The 18649-nt window shown below is 37.6% G+C and overlaps 1 protein-coding gene across 2 annotated transcripts in view; it reads left to right on the plus strand.

Annotated features, from left to right (window-relative positions):
- Positions 1-4632: 4632 nt before the first annotated feature.
- MAEL (maelstrom spermatogenic transposon silencer) overlaps positions 4633-18649 on the plus strand; it is a 51800-nt gene continuing 37783 nt past the window's right edge. Inside the window, exons 1-5 of one of the 2 annotated variants that reach the window (XM_004385772.2) lie at positions 4633-5027; positions 5608-5700; positions 7466-7565; positions 8498-8653; positions 10249-10290. In XM_004385772.2, coding sequence (XP_004385829.1) covers positions 4896-5027; positions 5608-5700; positions 7466-7565; positions 8498-8653; positions 10249-10290 — 523 coding nt within the window. In that variant the 5' untranslated portion in view covers positions 4633-4895. The remainder of the gene's footprint in view (positions 5028-5607; positions 5701-7465; positions 7566-8497; positions 8654-10248; positions 10291-18649) is intronic. The other variant, XM_004385773.2, reaches the window with a different exon arrangement.

Below are 18649 nucleotides of genomic sequence, written 5' to 3' on the forward strand. Positions count from 1 at the left end.
GTACACAAGGTCACTATGTGTCGGAACTGACTTGACAGCACCTAACAACAACAAATCTCTGCCTATCACTCCAACTTCAGCATGTATCATACTGGATACACTACAGCAACATCAACTAGTCTTCCTTCTGTTCTGATGATATGATCAGTTCTTTATTGTCCCCTCTGTCTGGAATACTCTTCTTTTAATTTTTCACATGACTAGCTCCATTCCTTTGCACCCTTTCTCATTTTGAATGTCATTTGTCCCTTAAGAGTTTTCCCAGATCACCTATCTAAAAATTTAGCTGTTAAATCTAAGTATTGTTTAAAAATGTTAAGAAAAAGCATTCTTAGCCAAGATGGAATAATAGGGAAGAGATTTATCCTGCAGCCTGAAATAATTTAAAAAAAAAAAAAAAACAGCTAACAACAAATATACAAAACAATGTTTTGACACATTGGACATCAGGGAATTTTGGTAATCCCTGGGGGCGGGGGGGAGAAACAAACAAGGTGAGCCCCAGCAAAAGTTTCCAGAATATAGCATCAAGAGAGATGAACTACGTGGAGCCCAGTGGTCTCCCTGAATTGAGGAGATGGAGTTCAGTGTGCAGGTAAGCAGTGTGCCTAGAGTTTGTAGGGTGGAGTAACATAAAAGAGAGAGTAGCACAAAAAAGGAGCCCCAGAAATCTGTTTAGGATCTCTCTTGAAGCTTCAGCTGAATACTGATGAGTGCATGTGTGGGAGGGAACAGCATGGCGCCAGGGAAGGAGCAACCTGAAAGTATTAAAAGGACCAATCTCTGGAACCCACACCAGGCTGGGAATTGTTTGTGTTCCCATCAGCCAAAGTGGAAAAACCTCCAAATTCATAGGCTATTGGGTAGAGTACTCAGAAAGTTGTTATGTCAATAGTAAAATTAGTCCTAAAGGTTGCTCTGATCTTAAATAACAAAGCATAAATGCAAGCCTCAAAAGGAGCAAAAAGCAAGCCTCGACCTGTTTCCAAGTAATGTTACTGTCTCAGAATAAAGTGCGAGAATATTTATAAGAATGCAAAAACATCCAGCATCCAATAGGGTATTCACAATAACTAGCGTTTAGTCAGCTATTACCAGGCATGGAAAGAAGTAAGGCAATAAAACCCATAATAAGGAAAAAAATCAATCAGTAGAAACAGACCCAGAAGTGACACAGATGATAGGTAGTAGACAAGGACATTTAAGTTAACACACGTTCCTTATGTTAAAGGTAGAGGAAAAACAGAGCAGGTTAAGTAGCAATATGGAAGATAGAAAAAAGACTCAAACTTCAAGATGAAAACTAAATTATCTGAGATGAAAATTACCGTGAATAAGATTCTTAGTAGATTAGACATTGCAGAAGATAGTGAACGTGAGGCTGTAACAATAGAAAGTATGCAAAATGAAAAAGACTGAAAACAAATGAAGAGAGCATCTATTAACGGTGGGGAACTTCAAGCAGCCTAAAGGGGTAGTGAGGAAGCTTTTGCAGGTGATGGATATGTTCATTATTTCGGAGGTGATGGTTTCAGAGGAGTACACAAAACTCATCAAATTATGCACTTTAAATATATGAAGTTTATTGTACAATAATTATGTCTCAACATTGGTATTAATAAATGCAATCTGGAGCAAAAATTCCAGATGATGTCAACACAGGAAATGGGAGTGGAATGGAGGAGGAGTGGGATAGGATATGAGTAAGGAAAACAATAATTTTCTAAGCTTCTTGTTTGAGAAGAGAGGGTATGGATACTTCTTAATTATAGAAGTTGTTAGAAATATGTAAGTTTTAAAACAAGTATCTTAAAATTTTATGGGTAACCAGTGAATGAAGAAAAACAGAATGTATAACTTTGCAACCAGTGGACGAGAAAGTAGAAACCAAAATACTGATCAACTAAAACAGAAAAGGGGAAAATAGAAACCAACAAACATAGTATATGGAAATTGAAAAGAATTGAACTCAACTCTATTCAAGAAATTAGAAAAAAAAAACCCACAAACTAGCCTGAAGTAGTAGAAAAAAGGAATTAATAAACATAAAGCAGAAATGAGTGAAAAAATACAGAAACTTATAAAGTTGTCAAACCTTTTTTTTTTTTAAAAAGATTAAATAGACAATGACAAGTTTGAAGGAGAGAAAGAATGGAAGGCATAAACATTAGGAATGAAAAAGGAGGAAAATATTAGAATTATATTTTAAAATTACAAGTAAATATATATATTTTATAATTTTTTTATTTTTTAAATTAACTTTATTGAGGCATGATTTACACACAATAAAATGCACACATTTTAGGTGTATAGCTTGATGATTTTTTAATATATACCCCCGTACCCATCACCACCACCACAATCAAGGTATAGAAATTTCTGACACCCAGAAGTTTCCTTCTGTCTAGTTCTTAGTCAACCCCTCCTCCACATCCTGGGCCCAGGTAACTACTGATCTGATTTATGTAACTATAGTTCTGCCTTTCTGAAGTTTCATATAAATTGACTCATATAGTATATACCCTTTTATGAATGCCTCCTTGCACTCAGCAAAATTATTTTGAAATGCATTTATATTGATGTGTGTTTCAATTGGTGAACATTTGCACTATCTAGTTTTGGGCTCTTATGAATAGAGCTGCTATGAACAGTCATGTACAAGACTTTATATGGATATATATTTTCATTTATCTTAAATGAGTGGAATTGCTGGGTCCTGTGGTAAATAGTGGTTAAGGGCTACAGCTGCTGACCAAAAGTCCACCAGGCACTCCTTGGAAACTCTATGGGGCAGTTCTACTCTGTCCTATAGGGTTGCTATGAGTTGGAATTGACTCAATGGTGATGGATTTGGGGTTTTTTTGGTAGGATAAGTATATGTTTAATTTTATAATAATCTGTCAAGTAGTTGTCCTACTAGTAAGGTAAGAGAGTTCCAGTTGCTCCATATCCTCACCAACATTTTATACCAGTATATTTGAAAACCTAAATGATATAATTTTCTAGGAAATTCAAAATTACTCAAATTGGCTTAAGAAAAACTAGGAAACCTGAAAATGATAATTGTTGCTGTTAGGTGCCATTGAGTTGGTTCCAACTCATAGCGACTCTACGTACAACAGTACAGAATAAAACACTGCCTGCCATCCTCACGGTCATTGCTATGTTTGAGCTCATTGTTGCAGTCACTGTGTCAATCCATCTCGCTGAGGGCCATCTTCTTTTTCACTGACCTTCAGCTTTACCAAGCATGATGTCCTTCTCCAGGGACTGGTCCCTCCTGATAACATATCCAAAGTTAAGTGAGATGAAGTCTCACTATCCTCACTTCCAAGGAGCACTCTGGCTGTACTTTTTCCAAAACAGATCTGTTTGTTCTTCTGGTAGTCCACGGTATATTCAATATTCTTCACCAACACCATAATTCAAAGGTGTCAGTTTTTCTTCAGTTTTCCTTATTCATTGTCCAGCTTTCACATGCATAGGACACGATTGGAAAATACCATGGTTAATAACTATACAGCATATTGAAATGATAATCTAAGGTCTACACCACCCCCCCCCCAAGATATACCAGGATCAAATGGTTTTATTAGTAAATTCTACCAAACTGTCAAAGAAAAGATATTTCCTGTTTATTATTTAATCTGAGCAGAGAAAACGATGACAGTTCATTTTATGGACTATTGCAACCGTGATACCAACATTTGGTGAGGCTAGCAGAAAAATATAATTCAATTCTCACTATAACCAAAGAAGCAAAAATCCCAAACTGAATGTTTTTTGAAATAAGCAATGTACCATCATCGAGAAGGGTTTATACTAGGAATCATAGGCTGCTTCAACATTAGAAAAACTCTATCAATACTATTTATTAACAAATTAAAAGATAAAACTATATGATCTCAAAAGATGCAGGAAAAGCATTTAGTAAGTTTCCAACTCCCATTCATGATTTTAAAACGTATACATGCAACGTGTATACACATGCTTAGTTAACTAAGCAGACAAGGGAATTTCCACTGAGAAACTCGTATCTAAGTAGAAAATCCAAAAGAATACTATTTGAACCAGTGGCAGTCCAACAGGATGACTAAATACACAAGAACAACACTAAAATCAATACCTTCTCTACACACCAGCAGTAACCAATTAGGAAATGTAACAGAAAAAAAAAAAAATCACAAATGCACCGAAAATACTGCTACTCAGAAATAAACAAGAAACAAGGCAGACTTTCATAAGGAAATCTGTAAAACTTTATTCAAGGGCATTATTTTATATCACAGTCTCTTACTGTACGTGTTTCCTTCCTAACAATTATAAAAACCTAGACTGAAACCCAACGACAATCCTGTTTATTGATTCACTTGTTTTTGTAATTTGTTTTACGGCCATTCGATTGTAAACTTTCTGAGGGTGAAGACCTTGTTTGTCGTGTTCCTCACTCTATTCCCCACCCAATCAATACCTTTCACAGTACTTGGCACAAAGTTGGCCCTTACGAGAACACTCGAGAGGCGAAAGCACCCACTAGTCTCCTTTTCCTGTACCTACTTTGACCCATATTACGCAATAATGTACAGAAATGGCTCCAAGCCTTCCACGTGACACCACCCCCAGGTCTCATCACAGCCAATCAGAATGCTTCTCACCCGTGACCCCCACAGCCCCTCCTGCACCCGACTCCATTACCCCACGAGGCAGAATCTTCCGGCCTCAGACTGTTTTTCTCCGAGTCTCGCCAATGCGGCTGCGCGCCGCGCCCTGATTGGCCGAGAGCTTCCGGCTTGCGCATGCGCCGCGCCTGCCTCGGTTACTAAGGGCGGGAGCCCTGCGAGGGCGCTGGGGGTTGTGCTGTGTGAGGCCCGCTTCGAAGCCTTGCCGAGCTCGCCATGCCGAACCGGAAGGCCAGCCGTAATGCCTACTATTTCTTCGTGCAGGAAAAGATACCTGAACTACGGCGGCGTGGACTGCCCGTGGCTCGAGTAGCTGATGCCATCCCTTACTGCTCTGCTGACTGGGCAGTAAGGCCGGAGGGGGTGAACGGGCGGGCAGGGTAGTTTGGGGCAAGCGGAAGGGCGCTTGCGGGGCTAGGCGGGAGGAAGGGAGGCCTGGAGAAGGAAAGTGGCTGCTTGCTCTCTGCTAGAGGGAGAAAAAACAAACCCGTTGCCGTTGAGTCGATTCCGATTCATAGTGACCCAGTAGGATAGAGTAGACTGTCCCATAGGGTTTATAAGGCTGTAATTTTTAGGGGAGCTGACCACCACATCTCTCTCCCATGCTGAGGGGAGAAGCCGGAAACCAAACCCATTGCCATCGAGTCGATTCCGACTCATAGCGACCCTATAGGACAGAGTAGAACTTCCTAGAGGGTTTCCGAGGAGCGCCTGGTGATTCAAACTGCCGGCCTTTTGGTTAACAGCCGAGATCTTAACCACTGTGCCACCAGGGCTCCAGGGGAGAAAGAACCCCTTATTCCCGGCCGAGGGCAAACCGACGCCAGAACGGCCTCCTTTCCTGCTCAGGCGTTGACCAACTTGGCCGGGGATATTGGGTTCTCACTACTTTTTCTCTTCTTTGTCTCCCCTCTTCAATCTCCCCTAGCTCCTGAGGGAAGAAGAAAAGGAGAAATACGCAGAAATGGCTCGAGAGTGGAAGGCCGCCCAGGGAAAGGATTTTGGGCCTTCAGAGAAGCAGGTAAATTAGCTAGTGAACAGCAGACACCTATTTGGCACAAAAGCGTGCTTAATAAATAGTGGAGTCTTAATGTTGAGTGTGGAATATTGGTTGATTTCAGTTAGCACAAAGAATAATTTTTTTGTTTTGTTGGTGTCAGAATGCCTGTTGATAAATGAACAGGGTCCGTAAGGAGAGTAACATTGGTATTTCATTTGGTGTTGAAAAGGCTAGGGGAGTCCTTATTAGGAAACCTGAAGCCAGTAAACGATGATCAGCAATGGAAGTGTTTGGTATTTAGAGGTTGTACTAGATGACCTCTAAGGGTCCATTTCAACTCCTCTGTGATTAAAGACCTTTTTTCAGATGCTTAAAAGCAGTTTGGGCCATTCCATCTTTATAAGTGATACCTGGAGCCAAGTCAGCTGCTGTGCTAAAATACTGAAATTAACAACACTTGGAGATGATAAAATAATTGAGTAACGTTTATTTAGGTAAATTTCTGTATAGTCGAATGTTAAAGTAGTAAATAAAATTTGTTTTCATGTTGATTTGTATCAGGAAAATGCAGGTTAGTTGTGGAGTTTTTTTTGTTTTTTCTTTTCCTCTGTTTTGTCCATTCTTAATAGTAAAATTTTATTGTTAAACAGTCAACGTTGGATTGAAATTCAAGGGACAGTTTATGTTTGAAAGATTTTTATTTTGTGAATTCGTTTGAGTAGAAACTCTAGTCAGTTGAATTTGTACTTTGTTATGATACTTGCAAGACTTGATTTTTCTTCGTATTCCAATTTCTTATGAGACATTTCCCTCAGAAGTTAAGATACGTTGTGTATATATATTTCATGTGAGATCTGGAGTCAGCATGATCTGGTTTTTACTTTAAGTGAAAAACAGTATGAGAGCAAGTTAGGTTCTTTTGGTCAGTGGCCTGGTGCATAGTTGTTGTTGGGTGCCATTGAGTCAGTTCCAACTCATAGCGACCCTGTATACAATGGAATGAAACACTGCCCTGTCCTGCGCCATCCTCACAATCATTGCTATGTTTGAGTCCATTGTTGCAGACACTGTGTCAGTCCGTCTTGTTGAGGATCTTCCTCTCTTTCACTGACCCTCTACTTTACCGAGCATGATGTCACTCTCCAGGGTCTGATCCCTCCTGATGACATGCCCAAAGTATGTGAGACGCAGTCTCGCCATCGTTGCTTCTAAGGAGCATTCTGGCTGTACTTCTTCCAAGACAGATTTGTTCGTTCTTTTGGCAGTCCATGGTATATTCACTATTCTTCACCAACACTGTAATTCAAAGACGTCAGTTTTTCTTATTTTCCTTATTCATTGTCTCGCTTTCGCATGCATATGAGGCGATTGAAAACACCATGGCGTGGATCAGGCACACCTTAGTCTTCAAGGTGACATCTTTGCTTTTTAACACTTTAAAGAGGTTTTTTGCAGCAGATTTGCTCAATGCAGTGTGTTGTTTGAGTTCTTGAGTACACGTGGTAGGTGGCTCAGTAAGATTAGCTAGGTATCAGTAGTGGGCTGGCCAGTGGCATTCAGTGCCAGTTGAAATAGTTTCTACTCACCTACCAGTTTAGAATATTTATGGATTTTGCTATTTTCTGTCTTTAGGTGTTGGTGTTATTGACATACATATTTAGTCATTGGGTTCTTTTGCTTGGAGAGGTTACTGAAGTAAACTCTGGGCTGTTTTGCAATTCTTTGCTAAATTTAAATATATAATGTGCATAGCAGGAGTTCATGTGGCCCATCTTCTCTCCTTTAGAAACCTATTTCCACACCACTGAGGAGGCCAGGCATGCTCGTACCAAAGCAGAGTGTTTCACCCCCAGACGTCTCAAGCTTGTCTCTCAAAAATGATCAAGGTAGAGTAATCCTAAAATATTTTACCTAGATAGATTTGAATGCTCAAAATACTGTGATATGTTAGTGAGTAAAAATGTTCCTGTTCTTGCGTTTGAAGGTAATATACTACAAGTGATTAGGTGTGATGGTGCTGATGTTATAAAGAATTGTAATTTGTCTTTGTTAAGGTAATACTAGAGTTTTGTTCAGAAATCTGATCTCTTGTTTTCTACTACTTCACATTACTAAACATAGGTACTTTCTAGATTTAAATATCTGTAGCGAGACACTTAGATACATTTATGTTGTAAAGGTAAAGATAAATTACTAAGGTAGCCTAGAAGAGGACATAGCTGATAAGGACCTTGACTGTTTCTTCTGGTTGTTTTTACTAATTGTGTCCTGACTTTGATTGTTGAAGATTAATAAACTTTTAATAGTGTTAAGTGTGGCCAATCCATTTCTCACATTCCTTTCTTCCTATAGAGAATTTGTAGGTGATTTCAGGTGTTTAGTAGTAAAAATGAAGGAAGGAGTGAACTGATTTGTCAATAGTTTGTCCCAGTTTTCCATACTGATTCTATTTGGTTTTATTTCCCAGGCCCTTATATTTGTGAAATATAGGTCACAGTTTTTGTTACGTCGTTTCTGAGATTCAGGGTTTATGTATAGCTGGATTATGTAGAGCTGTCTCCAAGTTTGAATAATTTTGTTGCTTCATGCAAAGAATGGTTACTACTTTAACCCTTTATAAGTATAATTTTAAGAATTTCAATTCATTTGTCTGCTACAGCTGATTAGTTTTCTCTTTTCCAGCTCATTTAGAAATACAGCAACATATGTTTGAAAATAATTCTAAAACGTTTCTCCCCCCTTGAATTAAAGAGGCTTTTGTGGAAGGGGTAAATTTGAGATGCTCATCTGTTGGTTTTGTCTAATTTTTTTTTTTTAGCTCTCCTTGGAGACATTTTTTATTTTTTGAACATTTTCAGCCATGGCGAGCTACCTCCCCATTGTGAACAGCGCTTCCTCCCTTGTGAAATTGGCTGTGTTAAATATTCTCTCCAAGAAGGTATTTTGGCAGATTTCCACAGTTTTATAAATCCTGGTAAGTAGCTAGGTAGAGTGGGTAGATGAGAGAATGCTAGATCTTAAAAGTATATGTGCATGTGTGGTTTTTGTTTTTTTTTTTTAATCCTGACTTCTTTTGATATTTGTTTTCTTTTAACAGCTGATACACAGCTGATTTTTTAAAATGTAAAAAGGCTTCATAACAATTTGTTGAAAAACTGTTAGGAATGAGATGCTGACACAGGGTTTTGGGTTTCTACTCTTAACCTCAAAGATGCATTAGAGTTGAGTGGCTAGAATACCTGAACAGTGTATAGCTTACTGTTCACTTACCTGGGGCCTACATCTTGGGATTTTGTAAAATATTTTTATGCCATCCTTCTCTTCTTCCTCTACCCCATCCTTCACCTCAGTGGTCACTAGTTTTTAAACTGGCTGTTGCTCTGCAGGAGCCCAGTGGCACAGCGGTTAAGAGCTTGGCTGCGTACCACACCAGCGCTCCTTGGAAATCGCATGGGGGCAGTTCTGCTCTGTCCTGTAGGGTCGCTATGAGTTAGAATCCACTCTACAGCAACGGAAATTGCTCTGTAACCTTGAGCAAATTACTTAACGTCTGAATCTATTAGCTCCTCTGTAAAGTGGGGATAATAATCTTTGAAGGGCTGTTCTAAGGAATAGATGAGAACATATGTAAATAGCTTATCAGTATCACTTCTTCCCACTGTTCCTCCCCATTAAAGGCAAGATAGCTATGGAGAGGTAGGATTTGATTCTGTTCCCAAGAGGATAGAGTGGTTAAGGGAACACCATACCGTTAAAAGTAAGTACTGTATGACGAACACACACAGAAGAATAAAGCAGAAGAATGTCATCTTTAGTTTTGTCAGTTGCTTTAAAATTCATTAGGGATGCCTGCATTTTTTTTCCATATTTTTGGATTATATTAAAACTAATCATTCTGTGTATACTTGTGATAGTGGCTGCTTAAAAAAAACCCAAACCTGTTGCTGTTGAGTCAGTTGTGACTCATGGTGACCCATGTGTTACAGAGTAAAACTGCTTCCTGGGGTTTTCTTGGCTTTAATCTTTACAGAAGCAGATTGCCAGGCCTTTTTTTGTGTGTGTGTGATGTTACTGGGTAGGTTTGAACCACCAACCTTAAGGTTAGTAGATAAGTGCAAACTGTTTGTGCCACCCAGGGACCACAGTTGCTGCTTAGGATAAGGCAAAGAGCTGTTTTTTACGTGGGTTATAAAACATTAAAAAGAATTTGGAGACCCTCTTCTCTGAGAATGCATGTAATTTGCTACATCTAGGGCCTTCATGATGCTTAAGACTCTTTTAGCACAAGCTTTCTTTATCTAGTATTTCTTTTTCTATATGAAATAATTTGCTTTTTGAAGTAATTTAGACAATATTCCAAATTCTTCGGTAGTCAGTTTTTTTTTTTTTTTTTTTTTTTGGTTAAAAAAAACACTGTGAAGGTTTAATCTTTTTTATTTTCACGTAGTAATAAAAATTACCTACTTATGTCATAACCTGGTAATTCTATAACATATAATTGTAGCGTAACCAGAGAGCTTCCAGATTTCTGCTTCTCTCAATAATAAAATACTTTATTTTGAATTCTAGGTGAAATTCCACGAGGATTTAGGTTTCATTGTCAGGCTGCAAGTAAGTATAAAGGAATGGGATAGAATATGGAATTGAATGTGTAGCACACATGGTTAAGACTCGCTGCTTTAAACAGACACATAAAACATAAGCTGAGGAGAAGAATAACCTTAAGTTTTTGTTGAAGAATCTTCGTAGAAGTGGTAGATGTGCATATTGATCTTTTGAAAACTTTTGTTGCCTTAGTATAATATCCCTTTTTCTTTAAGGGAATTGTGGTTTTATTTTCTGTATATAACCTTTGGCCTCAAGATCAGCTGCTGTTAGTGGCCAGGTACTTAGATAAGCTTTTTAAGAGGTCTCAGTTTTTCTAGATTCAAGGCCATGTACAGGAATGTCCATTCAAAATTTAAAAAAAAATAAATAAAGCTGATGGGTCAAAAAGAAATAGAATGCTAGTGGTAAACAGATGAAACATAGCTCTGAATTAATTTTGTAGGTGAGAAAAAGTTTTTTTTGAAAGTGTTTTGTGACCAAAGGATATTACTGTGTATAAATAAACTCTTGAACTAAACTGTTTTCTAGAATCTAGGTTTTTAACAGTTTCCTGTTTGATTAGGATGAAAATTTTGATAATAGGTTTATTTTCTAATTTAATTCAGAATTGTCTTTTAGGGACCATTTAACAATTCCTTATCTAAATTAATATTTTTTCACTTAAAAATGTAGATAATTAGCCTGTAAAAGTGTTTGAAATTAGAATTAAGCTTTCCAGATGTGCAGTGACAGGCAACTGTATTATAATGGTGTTTTTAATAAATGAAGATAGTATTTTAGACTCATTTTTCATTGTGTTCTTTGCATTTTTTTAGGCTTTAATAAGAAATATGTGGTATTTTTTTTTGTTTTCCTGGAATCAGGGCTGTAGGCTATGGAATAGGGAGTTTAAGGAAGAGATTTTTAGTAGGTGCCCTACAAAAGCAAAGATGCCACTTTGATGACTGGGGAGCGTGTGACCCAAGCCATGGTTGGGCTATGGAAAGGGAAGACAGAATAAGAATTGATGCACTTGAACTGTCGTGTTGGCGAAGAATATTGAATATACCGTGGACTACCAGAAGAGCAAATAAATCAGTAGAAGTAATATAACCAGGATGATCCTTAGAAGCAAGGTTGGCAAGACTTCAGCTCACTTACTTGGACACATCATAAGGAAAGACCAATTATTAGAAAAGAATATCGTATTTATTAAAGTAGAAGGTTATAAAAAATGAGGGAAACCTTCAGTGAGACGGATTGACACAACAGTCAAAGCAGTGGACTCAAACATAGCAACAATCATAAAGATGGCAGAGGACCAGGCAACATTTTGTCCTGTTGACCATAATTTTGCTAGAGTTGGCACCTAATAACAACAACTTATGTAGCTTTGAATGAAAGAATTAGTAATAAATTCTATAGTAGCTTTGAAGTGTAAACGTAGCTACTTTCTCCCAAGTGTTACATCACCCAAGGTTATTGGCTAAATAGTAGTAGTAAAAAAAAAAAAAAAAAAACCTAGCTGGTGAATTAATTTCACTTAAGCTATTTTTGGTTGAATCTGTTGAATGCATTGCAATACCTACTATGTGCCAGCCACTCATTTGTTAAAATGTCACTGGACTTACCATTTCTTTGCTATTTTGATTCTGATAAAATTTTTGAAAATCACTTTATAAAGGCTTATTTGTACAACTTTTCCAAATTAACCAGGTTACCAGAAAGCATGGTTCTCAAAAAAAGTCTTTAAATTAAAGATTCTAGTACTGTTTTCTTACTTTATTATTAAAACTGAGTAGAAACTGAGCACAGTGTTTCTCGTTCAGGAAACTTGAAATGTTTGGTGCCCACCAGTTTAAGCATGTGTTAAATTGTCAACGTGATAACCCTGGGAAATGTGCCAATTAGATAAATGACTATACTATAGTGATAGCCATGTTGACTTAGAAACTAAACATGCCTGTGCTGGTGTAATCAAACTGATTAGAAGACCATGTTTCATACAGTGACACACTGAAGCAAATTTACAGGTGGTTATGATCAATTGAATAGTAAGTAATATGTATGTAGATCTGTCAGATGTTCTGTGCCATCTGGACTTATGAAGTATGGGTTAGTGAAGTCTAATGAATGCTTCGTGATCATTATGGTTTAGCACATTAGAATCATCAGGTTCTCAAGATTAGAAAGGCTTTTGATACAGAGTCAAGTGATTTTCACCCCGACTGCTCCCAAACTTTGTTCCTCTGAAGAGGTACTTCAGGTTCTTCGTGAGTGTGGCCCTTCTCACCTACCTCAATCAGAGAAGCTCTGCTTCTGTTTACTTTACTGGTTAATGTTTTTCTTGAGAGAAGTTCTGCTTTAAAACAAGCAAAACTTTATAAATGAGTGCTTTCAGCTTCCCATATAAGAGGCCCATCAGCTTTGTAAATGAAGCTTCATACACAAAAAGAATATAACATTCATGTAAGGTATAAAAACTTGAACCAAATCTGTTAATGTCAAGTTGGTTCTGACTCATAGCGACCGTATATGTCAGAGTAGAACTGCCCCATAAGACTAATCTTTAAGGAACCAGATTGCTACATCTTTCTCCCATGAAGTGGCTGTTGTGTCGAACCACCAACCTTTTGGTCAGCAACCGAGCGCTTAACCGCTTTGCCATCAGGGCTTCTTATGTAGGGTGTAAACAATATTAATGAATAACAGTGCATCCACCAGTCAGCTGAAGAAATAACAGATCGCCAGTGCCAGGGAAAATCACTGTATCTCTCCCTGGTTGCATCCCCTTTCATCTTTACAAGAGAACCACTATCCAGAAATCTGCGTTAATTTCTTTTTTGAGTAGTTTACTATGTATAGATAATATTTATATAAATGGTATGTTTAATTTTTTTGTTCAAACTTCACCGTTTATATAATGTATATATTTTTCTATACCTTTTTTTAATGCATCAGTGTTTTTTCCCCATTTTTCTGTTAGGTTGTTGTACTGGTTTGTAGAAAGTTTATTATGTATCTGCTTATTGATTCTTTTTAATTGTGTGCTGATAAACCTGTTTTCGGTTTGTGCTTTGTAGTGTCTTTCACTTTGTGTTTTTTAACAGAAGTTTTTTTAATTCACCATATGTATCAATCTTTTTTTTTAAGTCTTTTGGGTTTTTTTGTTGTTTGTTTTTAAGAGTTTTCTCCTACTCACAGGTTTTAAAGATAGTTTTCATTTTCTTCTAACAATTATGAAGTGTTATTTTTGTATCCCAGTCATTATTCCAGCTAGAATTGACTTGTGTATGGTGTGAGTAGAGATTTAGTTTCAGTTTTTCTCGTGAATAATCAATTGGCTTAGTCTCATTTATTGAACTATCGATTCATCTCCCGGTATGTAATGTCACCTGTATCACGTTTCCATTTGTACATTGGTCTTTTCTCTCTTTTCTGTTCTATTGATCTACTTGTGTTTTGATGTTAATACCATATTTTTAACCACAGTACAGTCATGCGCCCGTAACATGAGTTCGGGAAGTGTCTGACACAATATACGTTGCGGGTCCCAGAAGGTTATAATAGGGTTCAGAAATCCCAATCGAACAATCAGACTGGATGTAACGAGCTAGATGTAACTGGGCATAATGAATGCAATAGCTTGCTGCACACAGCACATGTCTCATGTGTCTTGTATACAAAGTGATTGCACTGCCAGGTGTAAATGGTACAGCAGATATATAGCCTATAACACGTATGTCTTGATAATCATGATAAATGGCCTATGTTACTGACTAATGTATGTACTGTACTGTACTTTCTATCATTATTTTAATGTGAACTTTCTCTACTTACAAATAGAAAGTTTACCATATGACAGTGTACGCTTTGACTTGTAGGCAGCAGCATCTAATCTTGTGTATTTGCACATCTCTTGAGTGTTGTAATGTTCTCTTGGTTTAATTTTCTTTCAAAAGTATTACTGTGAAGTGCATCATGGCTCCCAAACGCAGCAAAACCAGTGCTAGTGATAGCAGCAGCAAGAGGAAAAGGAAAAGCATCGATTTGGAAGTGAAACAAAAGGTTATTAACACAAAAGTGGGAAATCAGTGAATGCTATTGCTTGCAATTTAGGCATACTTGCACAATGTCCAAATCACATAAAGTCCTATTTTCACAGAATGTGTCATGGACATTAAGTGACTCATGACTGTAGTGTTGGTAGTACCTAAGTAGACAAGTCCCTTGATTTTTCTTTTTCTTTTGGGGTACCATGGCTATTCTAGACCCTTTGGTTTCCATGTTTCACAAAAGCGTTGTTGGGATTTATATTGGAACCACCTTTATAGATATTTTGAAGAAAGCCGGAATATTCATGACATTGAGTCTTTCTGTTAAAATGGAATTACTCTTATTTTTAGGTCTTTAATGTCTTTCAATAAAGTTTTATAATTTTCTCCATAGTGGTCTTAATATATTTTGTTAAATTCATAGTTCAGCTTATACTTTTTATTACTGTTAAAAAGAGTAATAGCTCTTTTGAGAATTATATTTTCTAATAGTTTGCTTTTGTATTTTAGGTTTTTATCCCACTAATTACTAAACTCTGATTCTGAGTTTTAAGTAAATTTTTATATAGTCATATCTGTGAAATGACTTATCTGTATGTCTTTATTGTAATATTTTAAAAATTTGTTTTATTATTGTTTATTATTGCTGGCTAGGACCTCTAGTTTCTAATGTTTCACCGATGAGTATACTGTTTCTTGTAGTTTTTTTGTTTTTTCTTTTTGGCTGGTGTGTGATCTTTATCAGGATAAAGAAGTTCCCTTCTATCCCCAGTTTGTCTGGAGAGATATCAGTTGTGAATTTTAATGAATGTTCTTCCTGCATCTCAGATGATTGTGTAGTTTTTTGTTCATGTGGTGATTTACTAATGATTAACCAACCTTGCATTCCAGGAACAAACCTAACATGGTCACAGTGTATCTCTTAAATTGCTAAATTTGGTTTGCTAATATTTTGTTTTAGAATTTGTGCATTCATGTTAAAAACTGAGATTAACCTTGTCTTTCATTTTGCTATCAAGATTATTTTGTCATCATAAAAAGAGTTTGAGGAATGTTCCCTCTTTGTAATAGTCAGGAGATAGTTTTAATATTAGAATGACCTGTTCCTTGAATGTTCTGTAGAATTCATCTGTAAAACTTTCTGGATCACTAAGATACTAGATCTGGGGGAAAACTTCTGACACTTGAAAAATTGGTACATAGGGTCTCGCTTGACAATTCTCAGTAAACCAGAATCTTCCATCTGAAGAGCTTTTATAGTCTGAAGGTTAAAGGTTTCCATAAAAATAATGTTTTTTTGTAAAAGAAATCCATAGTAACTTAGTAGAGTAGTTCTGTTCCTACCCATTAGAGTTGTTGTGGAGAATGGTCATTGGCACTAGTGGTTATTCTAATTTGGAATAAGTGTTTAGAAAGGAACATGCTAAGTAGCCAAGAAATGCTTAAAAAAAAAAAAAACTGGGAATTGGAGAGATGGCTTGACTATCAAAGTCATACATGTAAAGCTGTAGTAACTAAAAATAATGTAGTATGAGAATATTAACAAGCAAATGGAAATGACAATACAATCTAAGAATAACCCTTGTAAATATGGAAACTTATTATAAAGGTAGCATTTCAAATCAGTGGAGAAGAATGAGAAACTAGTAAAATCGTACTGGCGCATTTGGATATCTATTTAAAAATAAAAGCTAGATTTAGACACAGAAGGACAAATATTGTATAAGACCACTGTTATAAGAACTCAAGAAAAGGTTTAAACACAGAAGAAAACATTCTTTGATGGTTACGAGGGTAGGGAGGGAGGGTGAGGGTTATTTACTAACTAGATGGTAGAGAAGAATTAGGTAAAGGGAAGGACAGCACACTACAAGGGGAGTCAGCACAACTGGACTAAACCGAAGCTAAGAAGTTTCCTGAATACAGTCAAACACTTTGAGGGAGAGAGTAGCAGAGGTAGGGTTCTGGGGACCATGCTTTCAGGGGACATCTAGGTCAATTGGCATAACAAATCTTATTAAGAAAATGTTTTGCATCCTGCTTTGGTGAGTGGCGTCTGGGGTCTTAAAAGCTTGCAAGCGGCCATCTAAGATGCATCAATTGGTCCCAGCCACCTGGAGTAAAGAAGAAGGAAGAACACCAAAGACACAAGGAAAGTATTAGCCCAAGAGACAGAAAAGGCCACATAAACCAGAGACTTCATCAGCCTGAGACCAGAAAAACTAGATGGTGCCCAGCTACCACGAGTGACTGCCCTGACAGGGAACACAACAGGGTCCTGGATGGAGCAGGAGAAAGGTGCGGTGCAGAACTCAAGTTCTAGTAAGAAGACCAGACTTAATGGTCCCACTGAGACTGGAGGAACCCCGGAAAGCATAGCCCCTGGATTCTATTATCAGACCAGAACTAAAACAATTTGCAAGGCCAACTCTTCTGACAGGGATTGGACTGGACTGTGGGACATAAATTGATACTCATGAGGAGTGTGCCTCTTAGCTCAAGTAGATACAAGAGACTAAATGGGAGCTTCTGTCCAGAGGTGAGATGGAAAGGGAGAGAGGGTTAGGAGCTGATTGAATGGACATGGGGAATAAAGGGTAGAAAGGAGGAGTGTGCTATCACAGTATGGGAAGAGCTAGAAGAGTCACATAACAATGTATAAATTTTTGTATGGGAAAAAATAATAAAAGCTAGACCTTTCCTACCATAGATGAAATAGATTTCAGATGGATTAAAGACCTTTATGTAAAAAAAGAACAAAAAAAGTTACAAAGGCACTTAAAACATAGGAGAGTTTTTATAATCTGGGGAATAGAGGAAGCCATAAAGGAAAAGACTGACAGTAGGAGAAAATATATACGCATGTGTCACATTCACTTCAGAAATTTTTGAGCACCTACCATATTTGTGCCCATTTCAAAGGTGATCCAAAAGAATGTGGAAATTACCAAACAATACCATTAATATCAGAAGCACATAAAATTTTGCTGAAGATAATTCAAAAACAGTTGCATCGAAAGGAACTGCCAGAAATTCAAGCCTGATTCAGAAGAGGACATGGAACAAGGGATATCATTGCTTATGTCAGATGAATCTTGGCTGAAAGCAGAGAATACCAGGATGTTTGTGTTTCACTCACTATGCAAAGGCATTTGACTGTGTGGATCATAACAAATTATGGATAACATTGCAAAGAATGGGACTTTTCAGAACACTGAATTATGCTCATGAGGAACCTGTACATAGACCAAGAGGCGATTGTTAAAACAGAATAAGGGGATATTGCGTGGTTCAAAGTCAGGAAAGGTGTGTGTCAGGGTTGTGTGCTTTCACCATACTTGTTCAAGCTCTATGCTAAGCAGATAATCTGAGAAGTTTATTATGTGAAGAAAAATGTGGCATCAAGATTGGAGTAAGACTCATTAGCAGCCTGCAACATGCAGATGACATAACCTTGCTTGTGGAAAGCAAAGAGGACTTGAAGCACTTACTGATGAAGATCAAAGACCACAGCCTTCAGTATGGATTGTACTTCAACATAAAACAAGAATCCTCACAACTGGACCAGTAAGCAGTGTCATGATAAATGGAGAAAAGATTGAAGTTGTCAACGATTTAATTTTACTGGGATCCACAGTCAGCACCCATGGAAGCAGCAGTCAAGAAGTAAAACGACATACTGCATTGGGCAGATTGCTGCAAAAGACCTCGTTTAAAGTGTTAAGCAAAGATGTCACCTTGAAGAGTGAGGTGCACCTGACCCAAGCCATGGTGTTTTCAGTTGCCTCATATGCATGCGGAAGCTGGGCAGTGAATAAGGAAGAAGAAGAATTGATGCCTTTGAATTGTGGTGTTGGTGAAGAATATTGAATATACCATGGACTGCCAAAAGAATGAACAAATCTGTCTTGGAAGAAGTACAGTCAGAACGCTCCTTAGAAGTGAGGATGGCAATGTGCTTTGGACATGTTATCAGGAGAGACCAGTCCCTGGATAAGGACATCATGCTTGGTAAAGTAGAGAGCAAAAAAGAGGAAGGCCCTCAATGAGATGGATTGATACAGTGCCTGCAGCAGTGGTCTCAAACATACCAGTGATTGTGAAGATGGCAAGGGACCGAGCAGTGTTTCGTTGTGTTGTACATAGGGTGGCTAGGAGTTGGAATCAGCTTGAGGGCACCTAACAACAACCATGTGCTAGGCAGGTGTTCTAGATGTTGAGGATAAATTGGCGAGCAAAACATAGCCCCTGCATTTGTGGAATTTATATTCTCATAGAGGGAGAAGACAAACATAAAATATATAGTATTTTAATGTGGTAAGTGCTAT

The sequence above is a fragment of the Trichechus manatus genome, unplaced genomic scaffold (assembly GCF_000243295.1).
Source record: "Trichechus manatus latirostris isolate Lorelei unplaced genomic scaffold, TriManLat1.0 scaffold00145, whole genome shotgun sequence".
NCBI lineage: Eukaryota > Metazoa > Chordata > Mammalia > Sirenia > Trichechidae > Trichechus > Trichechus manatus.